The sequence below is a fragment of the Mastacembelus armatus genome, unplaced genomic scaffold (assembly GCF_900324485.2).
Source record: "Mastacembelus armatus unplaced genomic scaffold, fMasArm1.2, whole genome shotgun sequence".
In the NCBI taxonomy this organism is placed as follows: Eukaryota; Metazoa; Chordata; class Actinopteri; order Synbranchiformes; family Mastacembelidae; genus Mastacembelus; species Mastacembelus armatus.
This window is the reverse complement of record NW_022872941.1, coordinates 389049-413291: the sequence shown is the minus strand read 5'-3', so window position 1 is coordinate 413291 and position 24243 is coordinate 389049. Positions and strand designations below refer to the sequence as shown.

The following is a 24243-nucleotide window of genomic DNA, read 5'->3' as shown; positions in this document are numbered from 1 at the left end:
TAAAAATCGCCGCTCGAAAGACAATAGAACGCCGCTTTTTACGCCGCTGCGTCACATGTCATAATCCACGGCGTAACACGCGGCGTTTTGGTAAATTTGGCGTGTGCGGAAGTGACGTTTTATGAGAGGTCTGGCTTACCATATTATAGCAAATACACTGGTTGGGACTTAAAACAATTATACAACACATTTCTTAGGGGTTAAAACACTCATGCTTTATTGTCATGCCACAATCAGAACTGTATCACAAAACTATGTATGGAAATTGCAAAAAACCATTCATTCCTCAGCTGCAGTTATGCACACTGCCTCCATTTTCAAAGACATGGATCAGCTGAAATCATCTAGTATTTCCACACCCTTTAAATACGCCCAAAAGACATTCTGTGTACATCTGTTCTGTCCATTCAGAGGTCAGCACTGGCAGAAAAGGCCCCAAATCCACAAACATTTGCTTCAGTCTGTCTGACAGCCTGTCGACCTCATGAGGCACCTTGACGGTGAATACAGCAGGGACAGCAGTTGAGTGAATCATGGATGAAGAGATCACAGTTGACACAGAACACACTGTGGCATGATGTGCAGGTGAAGACCTACAAACACAGAGAAAGAGGAGAGAAAAGCAGATAAATAATGAGGCTGAAGATCATATTGTAGCATCTGGCTGGTGGTAATATATGAGAGATGGTTGCCAACAAGTGGTCGCTTTATTTAAGGAACTGAATTGGTTACTGTTGGCCGTAACCACGCCAATACAGCTGAAGCAATCAGCAAAGTAAAAGAAATAGCCGTGACTTAGCTCGCGCTCAGTCCACTGCACTCCCTCTCTTAAACTTCCCGAACACAGGCCCAGCCCCCTAACTCTCATCTAATCACATGCCGTCATATAAACCCCATATGATTACAATACATCCCCCAACGATGAGTAACTACAGAAACCTTGAACACGTAGTATAGCATTTCACAGAACGTTGAACCACGTGACATTTATACTAGAACATTACAGTTCTACAATCTTAATAAATTACAACTAAGCCAGTTTTTATAATTAGTTTTTTTTCAGCAATTAGTGCTTAATTACACCAAAGTTCCATAAGAGTTACAGAAATTTTTTTACCACAGTTTTGCAAAACTAATGGAGTGTAAGACTGTTCTACCTAAAAGGCCTTTGCAGATTCACTGCAGACATACATTCAACTACTGTACTTACACTTTTAACCTTGAACTCCCCTTGACATGCTTGACAGAACCTGAAACCAAATCACACCAGATTTAGCAGCAATGGCACAGCATCATGTCGAAGTACAGAAATGTGGGTGTATCACAGCAACCTGTTTCCTTGGAGCTCCTCCACAGGACTCTCTGAAAAGGCTTGAAGGGGAAAGAGGTGGTGGAAGGATCTTGCAAGATGAGGGGCTGACACCAGCGTTAAACCTTGGAGACAAAAATGTAAGAGTTTTTAAGACCTTTTATTAATACCAATTTAAATTAAATTAACACCAAACATGCAATGGAAATACAGGCTACTAAAAGTGAAAATATTCACACTGACATCAGTTCAAAATGAACAGTTGGGTAGGAGAACGTTGTCCAATTGTGTTTAATGTCAAAGTAAAACACAAAACACACACACACACACACACACAGTCCATACCACAAACTTTACACTCCACGGGAAGCTCTGTGTATTTGGCATGGCATTGTGGACAGAAGTACCCTCCAAGAGACAGACCTGGACCACTGCTGCTGTCTAGATGACTGGGGGATACACACCAAAGCAGCACATTACAAAGACAATTCACTCTACCACATGGTGGATGCTCACAGTCCTGGCCACAGGGTTTAAATTACAGGGTTTTCTACTTACGACATGCTGAAGGAAGGCTTGGCATCCTGATCAGTCAGAGAGGCAATGGTATGTTGAGGAAAACCTGAGCAAACACAGTATTCACTTTAGGTAGATCTCAGACAAATATTAAGTAAATGCTTTCAGTCAGAAATATTAATGTTTTGGTTTTGGACAGAAGACAGCAGGGGAGGCATCCAGTCAATCAGCACAGGATCTCCCCAGGGATGGCGAGCTCTCCCCCCTGCTCTTCTCTGTACACCGATGACTGCATCTCAGGGCACCCAACTTTTAAACTCTTTTAAAGTTTGCAGATGACATCAATCTCATCCAAGGTGGTGATGAGTCTGCCTACAGATGGGTTGAACACGTGGTTCTGTGGTGTGGTTGCAACAACATGGAGATTAACACCCCTAAAACAAAGGCAATGAAGGCAATGTACTTCAGGAGGAGTACCCCCTCACCATACTCAGCAGCACTGTATCAGCAGTGGAGACCTTCAAGTTTCTGGGATCCACAATCTCCCAGGACCTGAAGTGGATACCCAACATCAGTCCACCATCAAGAAGGCACAGGAGAGGATGTTCTTTCTGCATCAACTTAGGAAATACACCCCAACAGTGCAATACTGGTGTCACCGCAAATACTACAAATCAATTGTAAATAGACAACACTCAGCTATTCATCTCCATTAGCATTTATCTTTCTGACTTTCTGCTTATATTTACTATTTTTCAGTTTTTATTCTTTTCCCTTGTGTGTACATACTGTTATGACAAAGCACATTGTGAGCCACTGTACTGGAATCAAATGTATGTATTTTTAGAGGTCTATCTAGGCACTCTGCATGGAGTATTTGGCTTTATGCATATCAAAATCGTGGGAAGACAGTGAAGCAAATCATTTTACTTTGTATCTGTATACTTACCCATGCGTATTAAAGAGCATTCAGATGAGGAGCTTGCTGGAGGAGGTTTAACATGCAGCATGAGCAGCTCTTTGAAGTGACTCTCGTCCAGAATAATGTGGTACAGCCCACCCGTCTCCCTGGTCAACACCGTACACACCCGGACCTCTGCTGACAGGCCGATAACTGACACACGCATCTTCAGAGACTTTAGCGTCTGACAGAGAAGGAACACAGTTAACATGTCACAGGTTCTTTTGGGACATTAGATGTAGACCAAAAACATGAAAAGTGAATGAGAATCACATTTAAATGAAGTTGAAAATAACCACTAGATATACAGTAAACTACCAACCAACTAGACAATGACAAATGTGCACCTCTTTGTTTAGGATTAAAGTGCACTTTCACCTTGATCAGTTCGTAGATGTTGGCTGGGTCACATGTGGTGAGGCTACTGAGGATTATCAGGATCTCCCGGCTCGTATGACCGGGCATGTGCCTTTACACAAAAACAGACCAGCTGAGTGACAGTCAGCTTTTTACAGAAGACTGTAAAAACACAAAAACATTGCAGAACATACCTGAGAGTCTGCATGGCCAGGCTGAGAGAGTTGTACAGAGATGGCTCGCCTACACAAACGGTATCCACAGCCTTCTTCAGAGCAGCAATGTGTTTCTTTGAATTTCCTGATGGCGAAACAACATTACACAGCATGTTAAAGATGCAGAGGGTATTATCACACACCCGAGACTGCAGTTTATAAATGAAGGTTTTATTATTAAGGGAAAACAAAATCCAAAACTACATGGCAAAAAGAACATAAAGGCTCGTCTTAGTTTTGCCAGAAAACATCTTGATGATACCCAAGACTTTTGGGAAAATACTCTGTGGATTGACGAGACAAAAGTTGATCTTTTTGGAAGGTGTGTGTCCCATTACGTCTGGCGGAAAAGTAACACCGCATTTCAGAAAAAGAACATCATACCAACAGTAAAATATGGTGGTGGTAGTGTGATGGTCTGGGGCTGTTTTGCTGCTTCAGGACCTGAAAGACTTGCTGTAATAAATGGAACCATGAATTCTGCTGTTTAACAAAAAACCCTGAAGGAGAATGTCCGGCCATCTGTTCGTGACCTCAAGCTGAAGCAAACTTGGGTTCTGCAGCAGGACAATGATCCAAAACACACCAGCAAGTCCACCACTGAATGGTTGAAGAAAAACAAAATGAAGACTTTGGAGTGGCCTAGTCAAAGTCGTGACCTGAATCCGATTGAGATGCTGTGGCATGACCTTAAAAAGGTGGTTCGTGCTCAAAAACCCTCCAATGTGGCTGTACTACAACAACTGTGCAAAGATGAGTGGGCCAAAATTCCTCCACAGCGCTGTAACAGACTCACTGCAAGTTATCACAAACGCTTGATTGCAATTGTTGCTGCTAAGGGTGGCCCAACCAGTTATTAGGTTTGAGGGGCAAACACTTTTTCACACAGGGCCATGTAGTTTTGGATTTTGTTTTCCCTTAATAATAAAAACCTTCATGTAAAAACTGCATGATGTGTTTACTTGTGTTATCTTTGACGAGTATTTAAATTTGTTTGATGATCTGAAACATTAAAGTGTGACAAACATGCAAAAAAATAAGAAATCAGGAAGGGGGCCAACACTTTTTCACACCACTGTAGGCGAGCACCAATAGTAAGTGGAAGGTTTACAGATTACAGAGGGACAGGATCCCTATGCTGAGGGATCAAATCTAACTAGCAGTTTATGTGATTCTCACCTGTCAGGTCAGTTAGCTTCTCAGCCCTCTTATTCTTTGTTGTGATAATGCCCAACTGAAGACACATAACACATGTTGTTAGGTCACACAGCAACTGGCATTGTGTTGAAGTAATAACACTTCTGGTTTATTTTTTATAGTATGTATACTTTACCCCATAAAAACCAAACTGTATGGTTAGCTAATGTATAACTCAATTCAATTCATTAAAAGACCTCCTGCAGGACCTGGCTCAGTTTGGGCAGGCATCTGACTCTAGGAGAGCTAACCAACTGACACCAGCTGCTTGAATCCCATTTATTGTAAAATGAGGGTTGTTAGCCTTTTTTTACATTTATATTATACAACATGCTACACAGTTATGAAATTTCTAATCCCAAAAGCAACACCTGAAACACTGAGATACACTATGTGGTTGGTTGGACAAAAATAGCATTATTTGTTCAGGTACAACTGTAAATTTTGAAAATCAAATTAATATCATAAGGTATTAAACAGTAGACTAAAACCGAATTAAAAACAGAAATGAAAATTTTAAAACGTGTAGAATTTTAAATAAAGGAGTTGGTGTTTTTTTTATTAAGGAGCTGACTGCTACAGTGCTGTCTTAGTAAATCTGGTCCAACCTTCATTGTTTTGCTGGTCAGTGTAGTTTCTCCTTAGTGAGTAAAACCCCAAAATGTTCCCAAATGTCTGACTTTAGAGTCATTGCTTTTGAACCTTACTTTTATTGTCTATGTGGTTGAAGTTGTTGGTCGCTATAGTTTGGTTCACTGTTAAGATCGTCTTCTACATTATCTTAAAAATAATGCAGTGAAGGTAATGATAATTTGTACATTATAACTTCATGTCACAAAAATAATATATCTCAGCTCAGTTTGCATTCATAGTGGGTTTTTTTTTGTTTCATGTGAACATTCAATGTGTGGATACAAGAACATTAATGATGTTGTAAAACTCTACCCTCACTACTTTATATAACAATATATCTTTCTCTCCAGTAAACTCATCTGAACCTGCTGTGTTTAAACAAGGTCCGAAGAGATTTAAATGTGTAGTCTCAATACACTTGACTGTATAAACCTACCTGACTGATGGGGTTTTGGTCGAAATACTCGTCAACATAAGCTTCCATCAGCTGGAGAGAGAAGAAGTAAGGAGATAGTTACAGATTTATGGGTTTATAAATCATCTCTCCACATGACAGTGTGATGGGTCTGTCACAGAATTTACCTTTAGGGTACAGGTGAGGCGGTTTGGTTTCAAGTCCTGGTCTTCCATACTTCTTGAACAGTCAATCACCACATAAAGGTGACGCATCTAGACCAAAGGAAATCCTTTAACATCTTCAAGTTTCTGGTAATGACACATTCTAAAGTTGACAATGATATTCACATAAATCTGTTAAATTATATCATAAAGAATGTTTAACAAAAGTGTAAGAACATTATGTAATGAGCCATAAGTGCTTAGAGACCTTGGGGTTAAGAACCAGACAGACAATGATTGAAGCGCAAGGTTCTGAGGGAAGAAGGCAGAACTTACTCACCATTCCAAGTCTGACTTGTTCATGGCTCTCTATCACCCTGCAAGGTAAACACAAGTACAGGTAAGCTAGGAGTGACAAAAACCTTTTGAAGAATTAACTTATTGTTCTTCAAGATCACCAGCGCAGAGTTTTGATATCAAACCAGCAAGAAAATAGAATTTCAAAAACAATAAAGTAGTACATACATTATTCTTAGAAGGAGAAGCATGCAATCAAAAATGCATTTACCTAATGGCTTCAAAGGTACAATAAAGATTATGTTATGTTTGAGTTTTAACTTCACCAGAGGAGAATAGATCTTTCTCTGTTTAACACTTGATACAGTGGCCCCTCTCAAAAAGAAGGTAGTGAATCAGAGGAGACTAGCTCCATGGTACAATCCACAAATCTGCACCGTAAAGCAGGCATTGTGAAAGCTGGAATGGAACTGGTGATTTACAGTTTCTGAAGAATTTTAAGTAGCCTGTAAAAACTGTTTAATAGCATATTAAAAAGTCCTCCATAATGCCAAAGCACACCATTCATAATTAATAGAAGACCCAGGTTTCTTTTCAGCACTGTAGCCAGGCTGACAAAAAGTCACAGCTCTGTTGAGCCCAGTGTTCCCTTAGCTCTCAGCAGTGATGAATTTATGAGTTTCTTTACAAATAAAATCGCAACTATTAGAGATAAAATTCATCAGATGCTTCATGTAGCTGACACAGATGAGTCTTCTACTGCAATAGCTCTTGAATCACCTGTAAGACCTCAGTTATGTTTAGTTCTCTGTTAACTATGTCATGAGTTTCTCTATTCAAACCATCAACGTTGTATTATAGAGGTTGTCGTTAAATGTAACAATGGAGATCCATGGCTCCACTTCCAATTACTGTGACCCATATGGTCTGGAGTCAAACTGCACACAGGCAACTACTCTTGTAAGGAAGGAGATCAATTTTCCAGAGTTTCTCAATATTAATTGAGGTTTGTAGCAGAACAACCACATTCTAGGTATAAGCTTTAAATGGCGTTTAACAGTGTCAGGATCAGCTGGATGGGAATCTTGGGTAATAACAGGAAAAAGCTGCGGATGTACCATGGCTGGCCCTTCTCCAACACCAAAGAATACCAACTCAATGGGAGTGATCAGACCCATTGAGTATGACTGGCTGAACTCAATCAAAAGGCACAAGGGAAATGCCTTGCAGGTGCTAAAACAAAGTGGATGAGCTGAGTGGGACAGGCCTATTCTGCCAAGCCTAGATGAGGAGAGGTAAAGACTTCATTGATTAGGAATTTCCTGCGAGAATTGGAGGCTGGTACCCTCTTATCAAGCGGTTCAGAGGACAGTGATTCTGCTGCCCTATAAAGTCTAAGACATGCAGGACTGCATATGTTCCAAGTTCTTTTCCTCTATATGTGAGAAGCATTTTGACAAATTTAAGGAGTACTTCAGTACTGCAAATGGAATGTAAGAGACACCAGGGGGTGTCTTCATGTGATTTACTTCAGAGAGGACACCAAGGTGTTTGCTCCCGCATTTGGGACAGAATAGTTTAAGGTCACAAAGTTGGCCTTGGTAGTTCTGAGCACAGTGCCAGCTGTGGATACAATTATTAACATGTTCAGGGGACAGCTGCTGAAATTTGAGGCATACACTCAGATGGTACCACAGTATGGGCATTGGTTTAGTGCCTGAGGAGTATGAGGTAGTAGGACTTATTCACTTAAAGGCATGGGGTGTATTACTGTACAATTGATTGTTGTACTGTAAATATTCTTATCTAGCATATTTATTTAGTAGTCTTTTCAGCCATTCAGAAGGACCTCGGCCTGCAGACTTTAAAAGGGTAGAAATGCTCGTTTAGACTGTAAAGATTTCATTGAACACCATTTCAACACCCCCACCCTCTTCCCACTCACAAACACAAATGCTGACTGAAAAACTGAAAACATTCAGCTTACCGAATGTAAGTGACCAATATAGTTTCAGCATACAAATCAGAAATGTGCAATATAGTTTCATCATTCCTCAAATGTGAATGTGCAATGTAACAAAATTCCTATGCGCAATTTGGATACAATGTTTATACTTATTAAAGTGTATATACACTGAATATAGTACATTTTATTTAACTTGTCTGTTTCTTTTTCTTTTTACCTGTTATGCATCAGCCTCCTGATGCAGGAGACAGGAGGATGTTGGCCAAGCTGACATCTCTGCTGGACACTGACTCTCACCCTATGCATGAGACTCTTGCAGCGCCAGACAGCTCTGGGGGTGAGACTGCTCTACCCCAAAGGTGTGATGGAGCACTACCTCAGGTGCTTCCTTCCTGCTGCCCCCAGAGTGTACAAACAGTAGTGCTCCTAGTCAACCTCACACACCTTAAGACTGTAAAAACTGTAACTATTCAATATACCAGAATTCAATATTAGATTTACTTTTTGTTCTTATATTTTTATTGTTCATACCTTGTCTGCACTTTTCTGTTTTTAATGCTGCTATTTTTATCTTGAGTTGTACCTTTTGCTGTTGTAGTATTGTGAATATCCCTGTTGATGGACAAATAAAGGTTAATCTTTACTTATCTTAAAAAACACATGTATACACACCTTTTTCTTTTGGACTGGAACAGGAGCTCTTCCACTGTGGCTTTAAGTGAGCCAGATTCATCCTCCTTCAGTACCTCCCTGTAGGAGAACACATATATGCCATAATCATTACTCAAATGACAACATATATCTCAAGATGAATTTCTCCACAGCTTAACAGTCTTACCATGTCCTCTCATAGCCCCCTTCCCAGCGCTTGGCTCTCTCTGGCTCTTCGTCCATTATGTCTGACAGGGAAGCATAGGGAAGACACCTAATTCAGATTTTAATTAATACATTACATCTAAAACTGACGTGAATTGTTTACAGCCGAATTTTGAATATCAGTAGATACAGATTGTGTTCTACTAAGTAGGGAGTAAAAACATATAAGCAACGTATTCAATTCCAAGTATTCTGAATGGAGTCTGGCAATGATTCCGACTTATTTGAAAATAAACAACATTATTACTATAACACTAGACAGAAAAAATTAACGAATAAATCGGGAAATACTTATCGTGCTAAATGATTTGCTGGTGTAACAAATAACCATAAAATAAAATAACACCTTAAATAAAGTAATTTCTTCTCTTCGGTGAAGAAGCGTTACTGCGTTTTTTTAGTACTTGAACTACTAGAAGAACCAGGTTAAGCTACGTATCATTTCGCTAGGTAATATCTAGTTATACTGTTTATGATACAACTTACAACCAAAGTATACTGATTAGATAAAAGCAGTCATACCTACAACGTTACAACTGGTGCAACTAAATTTTCTTCCGGAAGGAAACAGACTCACTATACAAAAGCATCCGGTCCAGCTTACTGTTATTGACTACAACAGCAACATCGATAACTGTTGCATAGTCGATGATAAATTTGTATGGCAAGTTGGATAATGAATTTTAGGGTGAATTTTAAGGAGTTTAAAGGTGGCCAAAAAAGGGCTGCTAATCACCATTAGGTTCTGGGGTTCATCAGTTTGGAACGCTTTCCTCTGACGTTGATCTTATTTTTCGATTTCAAAATAAGAGTTTGTCATACTCGTTTTTCAACGCCCATTAAGTAAAAATCCAAAACGTAACGCAATGTAGGCTACATAGCTGGCAAAGGAGGAATAGTCTAACTTTTATATAGTTCACTGACTTACTAATTGAAGTGGTCAGTTTGTGCCCACTAGATGTCTCTGTGACCTTATTATGCTTTTGTTGGGCATTCTGCCATCACTTATCAGAATCAGAAGTTCTGTCGTTTCTGCAAAAGAGTACAGTAAATGTTAAGTATACCCTTATAATGATAATCAAGAATCAAACCAAACCTACTTCTTTCTATAAAATTCTCTGAATAAGTCGTCCATTGTATTTTGCAATTGTATTTCTCCTCCACTTGGAGAACAATATTCCCTCTCCTATATCTGTCTTTTATATAAATTGCTGCTTCCAATTTGGTAGTTGTGAAAACTTCTGCATTCTGTATAACATTCAGCATTATAAGCAGCTGCCACACAATTTTTATTATACCTTCTTACTTACAGTCCTAAAACTTACATATCAGAATAGGCCTACTGCTGTAACTGGTAACTCCTTCTCATTAAATATTATCAAATTTGAGCATACCACCTTAACTCTTTTGGCAATTTCTGTAAATTGTATAGCCTTTGTAGTGGGACGACATAATTGGCAGTTCTAACTCCAAATTCCTGGCTAGAGTAAGATTGCACCAGCATAGGGGAGGCCTCAACTGTTAATAAGGGGCCGGGTGAGAAAAAATTACTGTGTTTTGTTTTGTTTAGTTTAAGTATTTTCTTCTTAATTCTTCACATTTACTGGAAGTGCTTGGAAGAGACACTAGAAGCAGAAAAAATATTTTGACTGACTTAAATCTGTAGTTTATAGAGAGAATGTGGCTCCATCACCTTAAATCTGTGTTTGGCTAAAGGTTTAAAGACACTTTATAGACTGACCTTAAACTATATTCTTCAAAACAGTTCCAGTAAAGTTTGCATTGGTTGTTCTAATCATAATAAAATATCATCTTTAAATGATGCTAACTTTGTTCATATGCAATTGAGATTCCTCTTATATTTTGAGTCTGATGTATCATACAGTGTTTGAAATTTTCTATAAAGTCCTTGTGAAATCCAAATTTGCATAGGACTTTATAGGCTTAAACCTTCCCACCTCACAACATCAAATGCTTTTTTTGGGTATCTGTGCTAATCAGGGCCCAATTTCAGGTATTATATGTAATATCCAATATCCAACCTGCCATTTATTTCTAAAATCCTAGAAAAAGCTGTTGCTAAGCAGCTATCAGACCACTTACACAGGAATGAACTATTTGAAGATTTCCAATCAGGATTTAGAGCACATCATAGTACAGAAACAGCACTGTTGAAAGTTACCAACGATCTTCTCTTAGCCTCAGATAATGGACTTGTTTCGATACTTGTCCTCCTAGACCTTAGTGCAGCATTCGACACCATTGACCACAACATCTTATTACAGAGACTGGAGCATGTGATTGGTATCAGAGGAACAGCGTTAAAGTGGTTCCAATCCTATTTATCGGACAGATTCTAGTTTGTTCATGTCCATGATGAACCTTCCACATGAACAAAAGTTACTTATGGAGTTCCACAAGGTTCTGTGCTAGGACCGATTCTGTTCACCCTGTACATGCTTCCTTTAGGATATATCATTAGGAAGCACTCTATTAATTACCACTGCTATGCGGATGACACTCAGTTATATCTATCTATTAAACCTGTTAACACAAACCAGTTAACCAGACTTCAAGCCTGTCTAACTGACATAAAGGCCTGGATGACCAGTAACTTTTTACTTTTAAACTCGGAGAAAACAGAAGTCATTATATTTGGGCCTAAAAATCTCAGAAATAACTTTTCTAAAATTATAGCTACTCTAGATGGCATAGCCCTGGCCTCCAGCACTACTGTAAAAAACCTTGGAGTTATTTTTGACCAGGACATGTCCTTTAACTCACACATAAAACAAATTTCTAGAACTGCATTCTTTCACCTGCGCAACATTTCCAAAATTAGGAACATCCTGTCTCAAAATGATGCAGAAAAACTAGTCCATGCATTTGTTTCCTCAAGGCTAGATTACTGTAACTCATTACTATCTGGATGTCCTAATATCTTAATAAAAAGCCTCCAATTAATCCAGAATGCCGCAGCCAGAGTCCTGACAGGAACTAGCAAGAGAGATCATATTTCTCCTATATTGGCTTCTCTTCATTGGCTCCCTGTAAAATATAGAATAGAATTTAAAATCCTTCTTCTCACATACAAATCCCTTCATAATCAAGCTCCTTCATACCTTAAAGACCTCATAGTACCATATTATCCCAATAGACCACTTCGCTCTCAGAGTGCAGGCCTACTTGTGGTTCCCAGAGTTCTCAAAAGCAGAATGGGAGGCAGAGCCTTTAGCTATCAAGCTCCTCTCCTGTGGAACCAGCTCTCAGCCTGGGTTCAGGAGGCAGACACTCTCTGTACTTTTAAGGCTAGACTTAAAACCTTCCTCTTTGACAAAGCATATAGTTAGGGCTGGCTTCAGGCAACCCTGAACCATCCCTTAGTTAGTTATGCTGCTATAGGCCTAGACTGCCCGAGGACCATCGGTGCACTGAGCTCCCCTACCCTAACCCCCCCCCCCCCCCCCCCTCTTCTCTCCCACCTCATGTATATTCCACCATTGAATGTTACTAACCTTGTGCTCTCTCTCTCCCCTAGTTTGTGCTCTCTCCCTCCCTCTCTCTCTCTCTCTCTCTGTACCTTCTGCAGGTGTCCCTGGTCCTGGAGCTGTTTATCGCTCCAGGACCCCCCCCCCCCCCCCCGCTCCCCCCTCTTCTCTCCCACCTCATGTATATTCCACCATTGAATGTTACTAACCTTGTGCTCTCTCTCTCCCCTAGTTTGTGCTCTCTTCCTCTCTCTCTGTTCTCTCTGTACCTTCTGCAGGTGTCCCTGGTCCTGGAGCTGTTTATCGCTGATGTGCAGTTACTGGCCCCACCATCTTGCAGTGTCTATTTGTTGTTTATTGTTGCTGTTCTTTTCTCTCTGCTCTATCCACTCATCCCAACCGGTCAAGGCAGTTGGCCGCCCAAACTGAGCCTGGTTCTGCTGGAGGTTTTTTCTTCCGTTAAAGGGAGTTTTTTCCTCTCCACTGTCGCCAAGTGCTTGCTCATAAGGGAATTGTTGGGTTTTTAGTTTTAGTTTTTGTAAAGTGCCTTGAGATGATTTGTATTGTGATTTGGCGCTATACAAATAAAATTGAATTGAATTGATGTTCTTCTAATGTTGTCTTATGCATGTCTTTATTGGTTAAGATGCATGGGTAAGATTTGGTTTGATATCTGCATTCCATACACTCATATGTCTCAAATTGTCACATTCTTATGTTTTTATACCTCCTTGGAATAAGGAATATAACTGCCTCTCTCCACGAGGGAGAGTACAGAGTATACCCTCATCAATATGAACATAATGAATTCCATTAATGCAAAACCACTGAAATTAAATATACTGACAAGTGGCAGGACTTATTCATTTTATTTTAAAAACAGAAATAAGGACTTAAACTAATTCCAATAAATGACACACCCAAATGGAACAGAATGTCGTGGAAATTTCTTTGAGAGTTGCGAATTCTCAGAAACAACCACAAGTGTGATGAATCAGCTCAGGTTTAATCACTGGTGCCCGGAGAGAAGTCTACAGAATTCTCTGTCTTTCTGTTACAGATTCAGGTTTATATAGCTTGACAAAAAGGGTGGACTCATATTGGAAAAGACCCCCCCATGTTTGTTCAGGTGTCTTCTAGTTTCAGGCCTCTACCAGCACTAAACAAAGTGTTGGCAGCTGTTTACAAGCCTCTAAACCACTAAAACACTACACCAATAAACACTAAACACCCAAAACCCAAACATCATGCATAGTTTAGGCCAATATATTCAAGTGACCCTTTGACATGGCGTATAAAAATCCAACACAGAACCAAAAGTCAGAATTTGAATTTTCCTTTTAATATCAACCATGACAAAGTTCTATAATAAGAACCTATAATCACACAGAGAAGGTTCATCCTTTACAGAAGACAGTATAAAAAGCACTCACTACAGAACAGAGCTTTTTATAAGACAATGTAAACTGTTACTAAAGTCTAAAACATTATTTACAAGGGATGGTCAGTGACTTAATGACATAAAAAAAACTGTCTCAAATGTGCTTCCAATGAACATAAAACTGTCGAACATGATTGTAAAGATAATCAAAGAAGCACTATAATTACTTCATAAAAGTAACTTAGAAAAAAAAATCCCACACCTCACATCTCTCATCTTCTAACATTGGGAGTGAAACAACAAAATACATCTTATATACTGTACCTTAATTCGTCTTTAAAATAGTTCTTCATGAATCACTCAGATAGATCAAAACAAATAAAAAACACATTTCCCACACACCTTATCTTGTGGAAAAAAAACTTTGTTGATTGGCTTGATACAAATGTGACATAAAGCCAACAGGCTTTCACTTTGCAGGAAGGAGGTCAGAAGTAAAAATTCATGGTCGGCGGTCGTATTCACTGATCCTTCTTTTGATGTGAGACAATTTGGACCCAAGGTACTTGGATCTCTTCTTCTTAATCTGGTAGTCTGGGGACTGCAGAGATGCGATAATTCAAGTTAGAGTTAAATAAAACCTTTTCTCTGTTTTTAGGGGACTGTATTTCATTCTAAAGAGCACTACTGGAAATCACTGTATATGTCTTACCTTCTTGAGATTCTTCAGTCTAGTGTATTCATTCATGGCAACCTGACATAAGATATATAGCAGTTAATGATCTTAAGTCACCATTATAAAAAAAAAAAACCCGTCCCAGATTCTTACACACACATACTGTTTTAAGATAAATAAAGTTTCTCATCTTTTTTCAACCTTTAAGCCAATTTTTTGCTTGCCACCACACTTCATAGGCATCTGTCTGAATTTGGCTATGGCATATATTTATGTCACTTTCACTTTATTGCTCTTGTATTGCCAGTAACATTAGGGCAAACCTGAATTCAACTGGTCTAAATGACAATGAATCACGTTATAAAGTTGTGCATGGTCCCCACACCTCTCTCATTTTTAGCTAAACCCACTTGTATTTGTAATCATAACAACATTTCATACAGAAATTATCTGAGAAGACGGTGAATGGACTATTATGACTTCAATGAGAAAACTCAAAAACGGCACTGCCACACTCACATGGAACTGTGGACTACCCTCAGGGTACTGATCTAGCTCTCTGTCCAGCTCAGCCAGGTCCTGGTTTATGCTGTCCAGTTCAGCCTGCAGGCTCTTGTACTCCTGGTGATCTCGTTCAAATTCCCGTTTGTAGGTCAGACGTTCTTGCTCATCCACAATGGAGGGAAACAAACTGCAAGTGCATCAGGAGCAAAATAAAATGAACCTGATATATTATGTGACTACTAGTCATTACCAGCGTTACCCTCTATATAAATTAGATCAATTTGGTATTTCATGCATAAGATGGATTTATGGCATAGCAATACAAAGGATCTCCTAAATATTGCAATCACTATTATCATTATGTTGCAGGTGTCTGCACATGCACTCACACACTGAAGTCCTCCTCCTCCAGGTCATCGCCAGAGTCCACACCAGTGTCATAGTCCTTAGTCCATTGCCTGGGCTTCAGGCCTCCCACAGAGTCGCTAATGTCTGAATCTCTGCAAATAGAATAATGGAATATACCTTTTTGTATTGCTTGCATTTTTGTATTTTGTACCTTTTAAATAAGAGTATTTAAACTGAAAGATGTTTGTGTGCGTGTGTGTATAAGTCTACAAAAATTACCTCTGAGGTGTAATGCTATAATGGATAGCTTACCCTGGCAGGTAAAGAGGTTTGTTGTGGTCCAGCTGGTCCAGATAGTCTCTGGAACCCCTGACTTTGTCATTATGGTCATTCACCAATACCTCTGGGTCACTGTTCACCTTGTTCACCTGAAGAAAAAGACAAGGTAATTTTTATCCAAGTCTGACTTAAGAGTAGACATACCATAAACCTAAAGCTCAGTTTTGGTCAACATGTATGTGTTGATGTCATCGGGGTTACTTCAGCTTCAGTTTTGAACACATTTCAAACAGAAAGCCTGTGTTACAAAATGAGGAAATGAAAAGAGCGTTTTATTATGCATATAGAGACTAATGAACAATATCCAAGTATTTGATTCCTTTATGGGATGTACAGGATTCAGAGTTTTTATACAATCGCTTCAGCCATAATAAAGAATAAAGGTCGGGATATCTTAGTTTCAACTGCTTTTGTTTTACTCATACTTTTTGACTGCCCCTCATAAGTATGTCAAGCTAATGAAAATACCGTACTAAGTCATTACAGTACCTGTGTTATATGATTAACAACTTTTTATAGTTTCATTTGCTGGTTACCATGGCACAACTTGCCACTAATGACTATGCTATGTTGTCAGGATAAACATGTCAAACATTTGACTTTATAACACCAAAACAAAAAATTAAATAAAAACATAACATTATTAACCATTAATAATGTTATGTTTTTATTTAATTTTTATATTATCTTATATTATCAGATATGATTTTATGTGACTTCAGATGCCTACATTCTAGAATTTTACATTACATTTTTAAACATATACTTACTTATTTAGAGTAAGTAAGTATATTTAAATATATACTTACTTATTTGTGAAAGTGAAGTAATACATCAGATTCAAATTTTTATTTTTTTTGTGCTTTCAGTCAATTTATTACAAAGAAATGTATTATTCTCTTGCCTGAGGTTTCGGTCAGGTTTTACTGAAGCTCCTCTAAACATATGATAAACACTATGAGCCATTCACAAGGACCAACCGGTTTCTCTACTTCTCCCTGCATGCCTAAATTCCACCGATACCACCATTACCATCAACATGAAGCCTGAAACATTTCTGAACCAGTACTGTTGAATGGAATGTAAACTGTGTCAGTATGGATGAAGTTTTCAGGTCAACCAATTACATTTGTGCACCAAATCTAACAAAGATTAGATTTGTTTTAATGTTCTTTTACATCAACAGATTAGGATTCCAAAGTGCGGTGTTGAACATAATGTATATTCTAACAGTTGCTGGGTATGTTTTTATTTTGATAACATATCATTTAGACAGCACAGCAACTAAAACTTTGTTAACACACCACACCCAAAAACTGCAATGAAATCATCCTTCCCTTCCCACCTTGTTGCCTGGCACACATGTGTGCATGCAGAACAAACATAATGGTCAATGGAAATCAAAATCATCAACCCATCGGGGTTGATGTCAATCAACTGTCAACTGTCAATTTCATCACAGTAACTCATTATGTGACTCAGAAGTGTGCATGGCCCTGTGTGCCTGCAGTCACAACAACATGTGGGCTGGTGTCCTGGGTGAGCTCCTCCTAGACCTGGCTCAAGGCAACAGTGAGCTCCTAGACAGTCTGTGGTGTTACTTGGTAGTTTTAGATGCACCGAGACATAATGTCTAATAGGTGCTCAATCAGATTTAGGTCAGAGAAACATGAGGGCTAGTGAGTCAACCAGGACAGAGGTCCCGGGTTTGTCTCTCCAATGCACCAAAAACAGGTGAAGTTGAATCATAATTACTTGCACTTCCTAAATGGACAGATTGGTATCCCTGAATCCCTGAATTGGTATCCCCTAACACTGATTTGGTGTTATACTGTGATGATTAAATGTTACCTTCATTTTTAAGCAGTTTATAGTAACAAAATTCAGTGCTCTGTGGAAATCTTTAAAGCTTATAAACAACATAAACATCTTTGCAAATTAAATTTTTAAAGGGGCATTTTGCAGTGTGATACTTAGCATCCACTTTTATATATTAAACCACTCTAGTGGATTCTACAAAATCAATGCCTGAGTGCACTTTGGTGCCACATTATGGCACAAAATCTTACTAAGGCCCTTTATGAGGGTTTTTGCTGTAATATGTCTTCACATGTGTGAGTAGACAAATATATACAGCTGATCCTGTCACTCGGATGCTGCCTACAAAGAACATATAACTACACTCACAGACAAGCATACTCACCCACTCCCCGACACTGTTGTGTAGACCATTATTAACCACCTTCACGTCCTCCCAAAGAATGTGACCCTGACCCCATCGCCTGATCTTGTTGCGAGTCTTGACTGCAAACACCAGCAGGATGATGAGGCCAACAAATACCAGGAAGCCTAGAACAATAGCTATGGCCTGCAATCCACAATATACCATGTTAGTGGGCTAAAATTACATCCATTAAATAACACCATGGTCTGAAGGTGGAACTCAGCACAACAGTCAAACTCATGAAAAACTAACACTGCAGCAGAGTTAAAGGGTATCTCCAACTATTGATCATTATGTCAGCAACAGACAAATATTGCCAAGTGTGATGGATTACCTACAATTTCTCCATGAGGTTCTAAGACCCTACAAGTTGATTTTTATGCCATACTAAAAAGGAGAGGGAGAAATAACTGTATCCCACTTTCAGAATTTTGGATATTTGTAATAAAATTTGAGTTTAAAATTCATAAAAATAAATTTACATTGAGCATGTTAGCAATGCATGATACTGTACTGCTTTTGAAGCATTATTTTCATACCTCCCAAAAAAAAAAAGCCTCACCTCTTGGGGCTCCACAACACAGTAATGGTAAAGGTACTGGTTGAGGAAGATGCCCTGGGCCTGGGTCTCCGTCTGGTATTGGGCACAGAGCTGGCGGATCTGGTTGTAGTAGATTGACCCTGATGTTTGGGCTGTTGGGTTCACTGCCACCAGGTATACAATAGTGGCAATGATCATCAGAAATGCCAAGACAGCACAGATGATGATGGTTGCTAGATAGAACTTTGGTGACCGGGAAGCATTTTGCCTCGAAACAAGCAACACAAATATGACGAGCACAACTATGAAGGTAATGGCCGCAATAGCAATGATGAAGCCTTTGCCAGCACTGGGATCCATATACATTCCTCCATACCCATATCCATATGAACCACCACTGCCAAAGCCACTTCCATATGAGCCGTAACTGCCTCCATAAGAGCCGCCATAACTGCCTCCATAAGAGCTACCGTATGAACCTCCATAACCTGGTACCAAGCCACCTCCCATACCCATTAAACTCATGTCATAGTCCCAGACCAGTGTAGAGGCTACACAGGCAAACACAGCCACACACATGATGATTATGATAATACACATTATTTTCATCACACCCGGGGGTGAAGTCCAGCGATAGAAGTGGAGCATATTCTCTCCTGGGTAGTAGGAGAAGGCTGGGTTGGACATGAGCTCACTGTGCCTGTGTCTGCTCCTATGGCTGCAACAGAAGAGGACAAAGGAACTGTGGTCAGTGTGTATCGGAAGATAACGGCACATTTCACATAAGGCTTAGGCAACATGTTGATATATAAATAATCCAGCTGTCCCACTGATACTGAAACTGAGACAAGTTACAGTACATGTTTTACATATAATGTAAACATGATCCTGATCAGAGGACCTTAGATTTCTGCTGGTGTCATTAGGCTGCACTAACTCTTGAATGTAGGCAGATGCTTTTGATGCACAACTGGAAATGGAAATCACATGAACCTTGAACTGGATTCTGAAGTCAATGGGAAGCCAGTGTAAAATCAGGTGTCACATGAGACCTTTCACAGAACTTGGTGAAAAGGTTGGCAAGTGGCATTTTGGACTGAAAAAAAGAAATTCAGCTTAGGCAGGTGATGAGGGATGTGTAGTAATGTGCAAATAGTTGTCTCTGTAGGCCTGAGCTTAGAAGTCTTACACAGTTTACAGAAATGAGGCAAAAAAAGAAACATTTGCATGCTAGTCGAGACTTGACAGGCATCATTAAGAAATTTGCAACATTTTGGTGTTAAACAAGAGGTAGAAGTGCATAGATGTTTACCAAAGGAAAGGAGAATCAGGAAATCCTCCTATTTGAAAACCTGCTTGAAATTTGGCTTAGAAAGTTAATTACCAAAATAGTTGCAGATTTATTTTCTGTTTGAAAGGCTAAGTCAGAAAAGAGGCAAATTTCCCAAAATGCCAACCATTCCTTTAAATGATGATGCTGTCAATCTGAGATACGCAATAGTAAATGTAGGCCAACTTACTGTTTGCTACCATTTGGCTGGTATGGTGGAGGGCTGTGTTTGTGGCCTGGCATAATGAAGTTTGACTGGAACTGAAAAACAAGATAAAAATACAGATTTTAAGAAAACATTAAAAAAAATGTACTTCTGGATAATGTTAATTATTAATGACAGATTAAGTATGTTCCCTGTGGTGCCACATGCCAGCAGCCATACTTTATGTTATCCATTAAATTTCCCACCAAACTAAATGCATTAACAGCTGATGCTAATTTTCCAACTATTCAACACACTATTCCAACTATTCAAAGTATAATTTAGTGCCACTGTTTTCCCAAATGCTGGACTATGTTTTCCTACCTTGCAGGCAACCTTGTAATCATTTCTATTTAGTTTAATAAAAACATTTACAGAGAAACTGATCAAATCACGGAATACATCCAAGTTTGGTGTTGTTCAAAACAGGAGACTTTTCAAATTAATATAAATCTGTAATGTAAAACTTATCTAAAACTATATGTGGTTAATGTACTGAAAAATAGTTTATACTGTATTGTTCATTATTAGATATGATGAATTCTGGTTTGCATACACTGTAAAACATCATACAGAAACTTCTTCTTCTTAATGTAATAGATGTATAACAGTCTTATTCATTTCAATTTATTTCTACCTGAATGTCTCAGTTTTATTCTCAGACACTTTAGAACTAATAAACCTGAGTTGTTCTCACTTGAGGTTCATTTGACTTGAAATAATAAGATGAATGAATTAAGTGCTGGAATTTACACTATGCATTGGGTTTTTCAGGAAACAAGGAAGACTTTCCAGCATGATTTTTTTGAGTTTCCATGATAGAAGGTTGCTGTGTCTTTATTATATATTCATTTGAATCATAGTTGTTTCTTTTCAGAATTATTAAAACAATTCTAACCACTTACCATTTAACAAAGCTACTGGGAGAATCCAAAGATGCTTTTGTATGTCGATAAGAGCTGTAAGTTCTTCATGTCATATCTTTAAACTGGGAAATGTAAAATGAAAGTAAATGTGCCTGAAATAACTGTCCACCTGACCAAACACTAAGATTTGTATCTGTAGTTGAGTGAACTTGTTTTCTCAAGTTCAGTTAACTATTCAGATTACTCACATTTTCACAGGCAGCAGGGATACATGTGTTTCTAACACGATTTAGAGTACAAATCTGATCAGATTTTCAATGCCAGTTTTCAGTGCTTTTCAGTTTCGGTAGCTCATGTCATCCAAAACAAAGATAAGATCAAATATTGACCTGGTTCAGCCAGCTGCTGTTCGTTTAAGTCATCCAAAAGAACAGAAAGGCCTATTGACTGGACCCAGCATTTGTTTGTGATAAAACAAAGCAACAACAAGTTGGTGGCACACAAACTGAGACTGTTTTAAAAAATAACCAGGTGAGTGAAACTGAACTGCGTCAGCTGGCTTCACAGAGGGTGAAACTACAGACTGTCCAATCCTCAACACATGCTGGCGACCACTTTTACCGAAATCATCTGCTCTCCCAGGTTAGGACCTCAGACCTTATCACTGAACCAATTAATATAATCCTTTTATGCCGATGTATCTATTCCAAATCAGTTAAAGTTACAGAGCAAATTTCACACAACAGGAATGCGGATTAAGGCCAGTTAAATGGCCTAGGTATTCTTGACAGATGCTGGTTTCAGTGAGAGTAAATCTGAAAGTAAAAAAAAGAAGCCTCACTTTAAAAATGGCGTAATTAGTCTTGTATTACGCTATCGTTAACATACGGGGTCTTTAGCGATACCGAAAGGCTGTATGGTTTAAATGTTCCGCACAATAAAATTAATTAATTTCTCTCTTAAAATTATTAGATTTGAATTTTCGAAGTTCACCCACCTAGACTGAATCGTCAGACGCCAGATGAAGACAGTAGTGACGCTAACGTGACGAACGCAAAGACACACTAGGCGCGCAGTCACATCCTCTATCTGCTACAAAGACGCGCGCCAACAGGTGTGTATTCATCACGTGGCTCCGCCCCTGTGATACAGGAATAACCTGTATGTTATCTTTTGTCTTCACACAGCTTTCATAACACTTACAAGAAAAACACCGAGGCACAATTTACTCTTCCAGGGACTCCATTCCCGGGACTCCACGCCCGAAATTCTGAGAAAGTCGTTTTGTCAGTATGTTCGCCAGCCGTATATCAAAAAGCATATATCAGTATTTATAGGCTACTTTACGATTACTTCCATTTTCCATCCATCATATTTAAAAAAATCGGAATTTCCCCTATGGGGGATGAATAAGGTATCTATCTACCTATATGTCGTTGCAGCTATAGCCTCCAGCTGACAATAGTGGTTATGGCAGTGCAATAGATAAACGAACTGTTTGTCGGAGGTCTGCTACTTCTCCGTTTTTTTTAATGTCACATAACGGCAAAATGCCCCAAATATCAAAAGAAAGGGGCCTAAAAATATATTTTTAGTTTTCCTTAATTAAAAACATTTGAACAATTACATATAACATACCCAAATATAATTTATTTACAAAATAAACGTTTTCAATGGGTTAATGCAAATTTCTTACTTCAAGTGGTGGCGTAGGTCTACTGACCTAATTTAACCCGAGGCATGTAAGATAGTCCACATAAAGCCTTCCGAGTAGCACCATCATCAAAACAGCTCCAGTGTTGCAAAACATGAAACCCGGAAAACCATTTTAAAAAACACCTCTGTCAAGTCACAAAACCAGTCCTCCAGGCTACCAGCACACGATAGCAACCATCGTAGCAAGGTGACAGTTGTTTACTGACATGGACTAGAAATGAAGTTTTGCATGCAGGTTTAATCAGGTGAAATTATATTTAGTGGATTTGATTTTTTTACAGGCAGATTGATCAGTATTTCCCACATGATTTAGAACAGGAAACTGTTGAATCCTTACATCACGTGATGATTAGTCACTTGAATCACTATTTCACCAATGGTAATATTGTAATACTACAACTGGTACAATATATATCACCAGAATTATGACCGCTTGATTTAACATATGCCCCAACATTTTAACATTATCATTTTCAATTTAAATATTAGGTTTAAAGTTTCTTTTAATAATTTTCTTTTTGGGGACTCTGTGGATGAAGAAATGAAACTGTGTTCTTCCCTTAGGGGTTAGCAAACTGGAAAACCCCAATATTTTTCAATTAAGAATTTACAAAAAAATACAGGTAATTCACAAGATGGAAAAAAAAACTTCCTTACGTTACCCATTTCTATGGCAAATATATCTGTCCCAAGATAAACAAGGATTTACACTAAGTAAATGAAAATAAAAAATGTGAAATTAAATGAAATCAAGTTCTGATTTTACAGTTTTTGTATGAATTGTAGATGTTACTGAAGTCACAATGCATTATATTCATTGCAGCTAAAGTCAAAAAAGGCAAAATACAAGCATATACAAAGATTCTTAATTGCCATTAAGCATTAGGGTATGCCAGATAGGATACAAAGCAATATTATGCACAAACATGAATGTACAAAGAAAGCATTAATTAAAGCACCCATCTACTATATTCCCTATTGTGATTTCAGTGACATGGTTCATACACACTCCTGTGGAGAATTGTTAATAGGTGTTCATATTGTGCCTCACAGTTCAAGAGAATACTACTGAACAGAGAAAATTACATGTAAAATCCAATAAGAGCAGCAGATAGAAAGCATTAAGGCAAGTGGATAAACATCTGCAATATAACAGATGTTGTATTGTACATATCTCAGCATATTCTGTTAAAATAACTTTCAACCTTCCACTGACACCTCTGAGTCAGCCTTATTTACATCATTTTCATCATTTCACTCATCTGCTGAGGTAGTAGCCAGTTATGAGCTCCTATTCACAGTTAGTTTTTAGGGAACAGTGACACACTTTAGGTAATGCACTTGATTTTCATCGTGTGTAATTAGTTATGGTTTATTTGCAGACAGCACAAGTGTCCATTTATGTATAAAAAAGGGTCCATAGCAACATCCACAAAGGGGCTGTTATGGAGCTAGTCTGGCAGTTTCCCTCTGCTTCCAGTCTTTGTTCCAAAGCAGACTGGACATGCAGGCATGAAATTGATATCCGTTGGTTCAATAGTAAAAAGAATTATTCCCAGAATTGTCCTTTAAAATGTCATCTGTCACCATACATATATATATATATATATATATATACATACAGTATAATGATACCATAAACCCATTAATTTCAGTTACACTTGATCCATTTTAGCTATTTACATCCTGTGTGTTTTTTCAGATTCCACTTCAGGATGATGTGACAATGATATCTCTGTC

At 38.6% G+C, this 24243-nt stretch overlaps 2 protein-coding genes across 4 annotated transcripts; both read right to left on the bottom strand.

Annotated features, from left to right (window-relative positions):
• Window positions 1-192: 192 nt before the first annotated feature.
• On the bottom strand, window positions 193-9474 carry gtf2h2 (general transcription factor IIH, polypeptide 2). Of its 3 annotated transcripts, none has more exons than XM_026311502.1 (15): window positions 9408-9474; window positions 8848-8908; window positions 8682-8759; window positions 6087-6123; window positions 5771-5857; window positions 5625-5675; window positions 4538-4592; window positions 3338-3443; window positions 3165-3255; window positions 2775-2970; window positions 1868-1931; window positions 1655-1758; window positions 1332-1434; window positions 1211-1250; window positions 193-593 (listed from the first exon to the last, which is right to left on the bottom strand). In XM_026311502.1, the coding sequence occupies exons 2-15, from the start codon at window positions 8901-8903 to the stop codon at window positions 483-485; spliced, it is 1179 nt and encodes a 392-aa protein (XP_026167287.1). In that variant the 5' UTR covers window positions 8904-8908; window positions 9408-9474; the 3' UTR covers window positions 193-482. The 3 variants fall into 3 exon arrangements, with proteins under 3 accessions (XP_026167287.1, XP_026167278.1, XP_026167296.1); XM_026311493.1 differs by lacking the exon at window positions 9408-9474 and adding an exon at window positions 9232-9401; XM_026311511.1 differs by lacking the exons at window positions 8848-8908; window positions 9408-9474 and having other exon boundaries at window positions 5771-5893.
• A 4219-nt stretch (window positions 9475-13693) lies between these two features.
• Window positions 13694-22621, bottom strand: oclnb (occludin b). The gene is made up of 9 exons (XM_026311455.1): window positions 22484-22621; window positions 19907-19977; window positions 18408-19104; window positions 17825-17989; window positions 15595-15710; window positions 15324-15434; window positions 14950-15121; window positions 14467-14508; window positions 13694-14355 (listed from the first exon to the last, which is right to left on the bottom strand). The coding sequence occupies exons 2-9, from the start codon at window positions 19957-19959 to the stop codon at window positions 14257-14259; spliced, it is 1455 nt and encodes a 484-aa protein (XP_026167240.1). The 5' UTR covers window positions 19960-19977; window positions 22484-22621; the 3' UTR covers window positions 13694-14256.
• Window positions 22622-24243: the final 1622 nt, after the last annotated feature.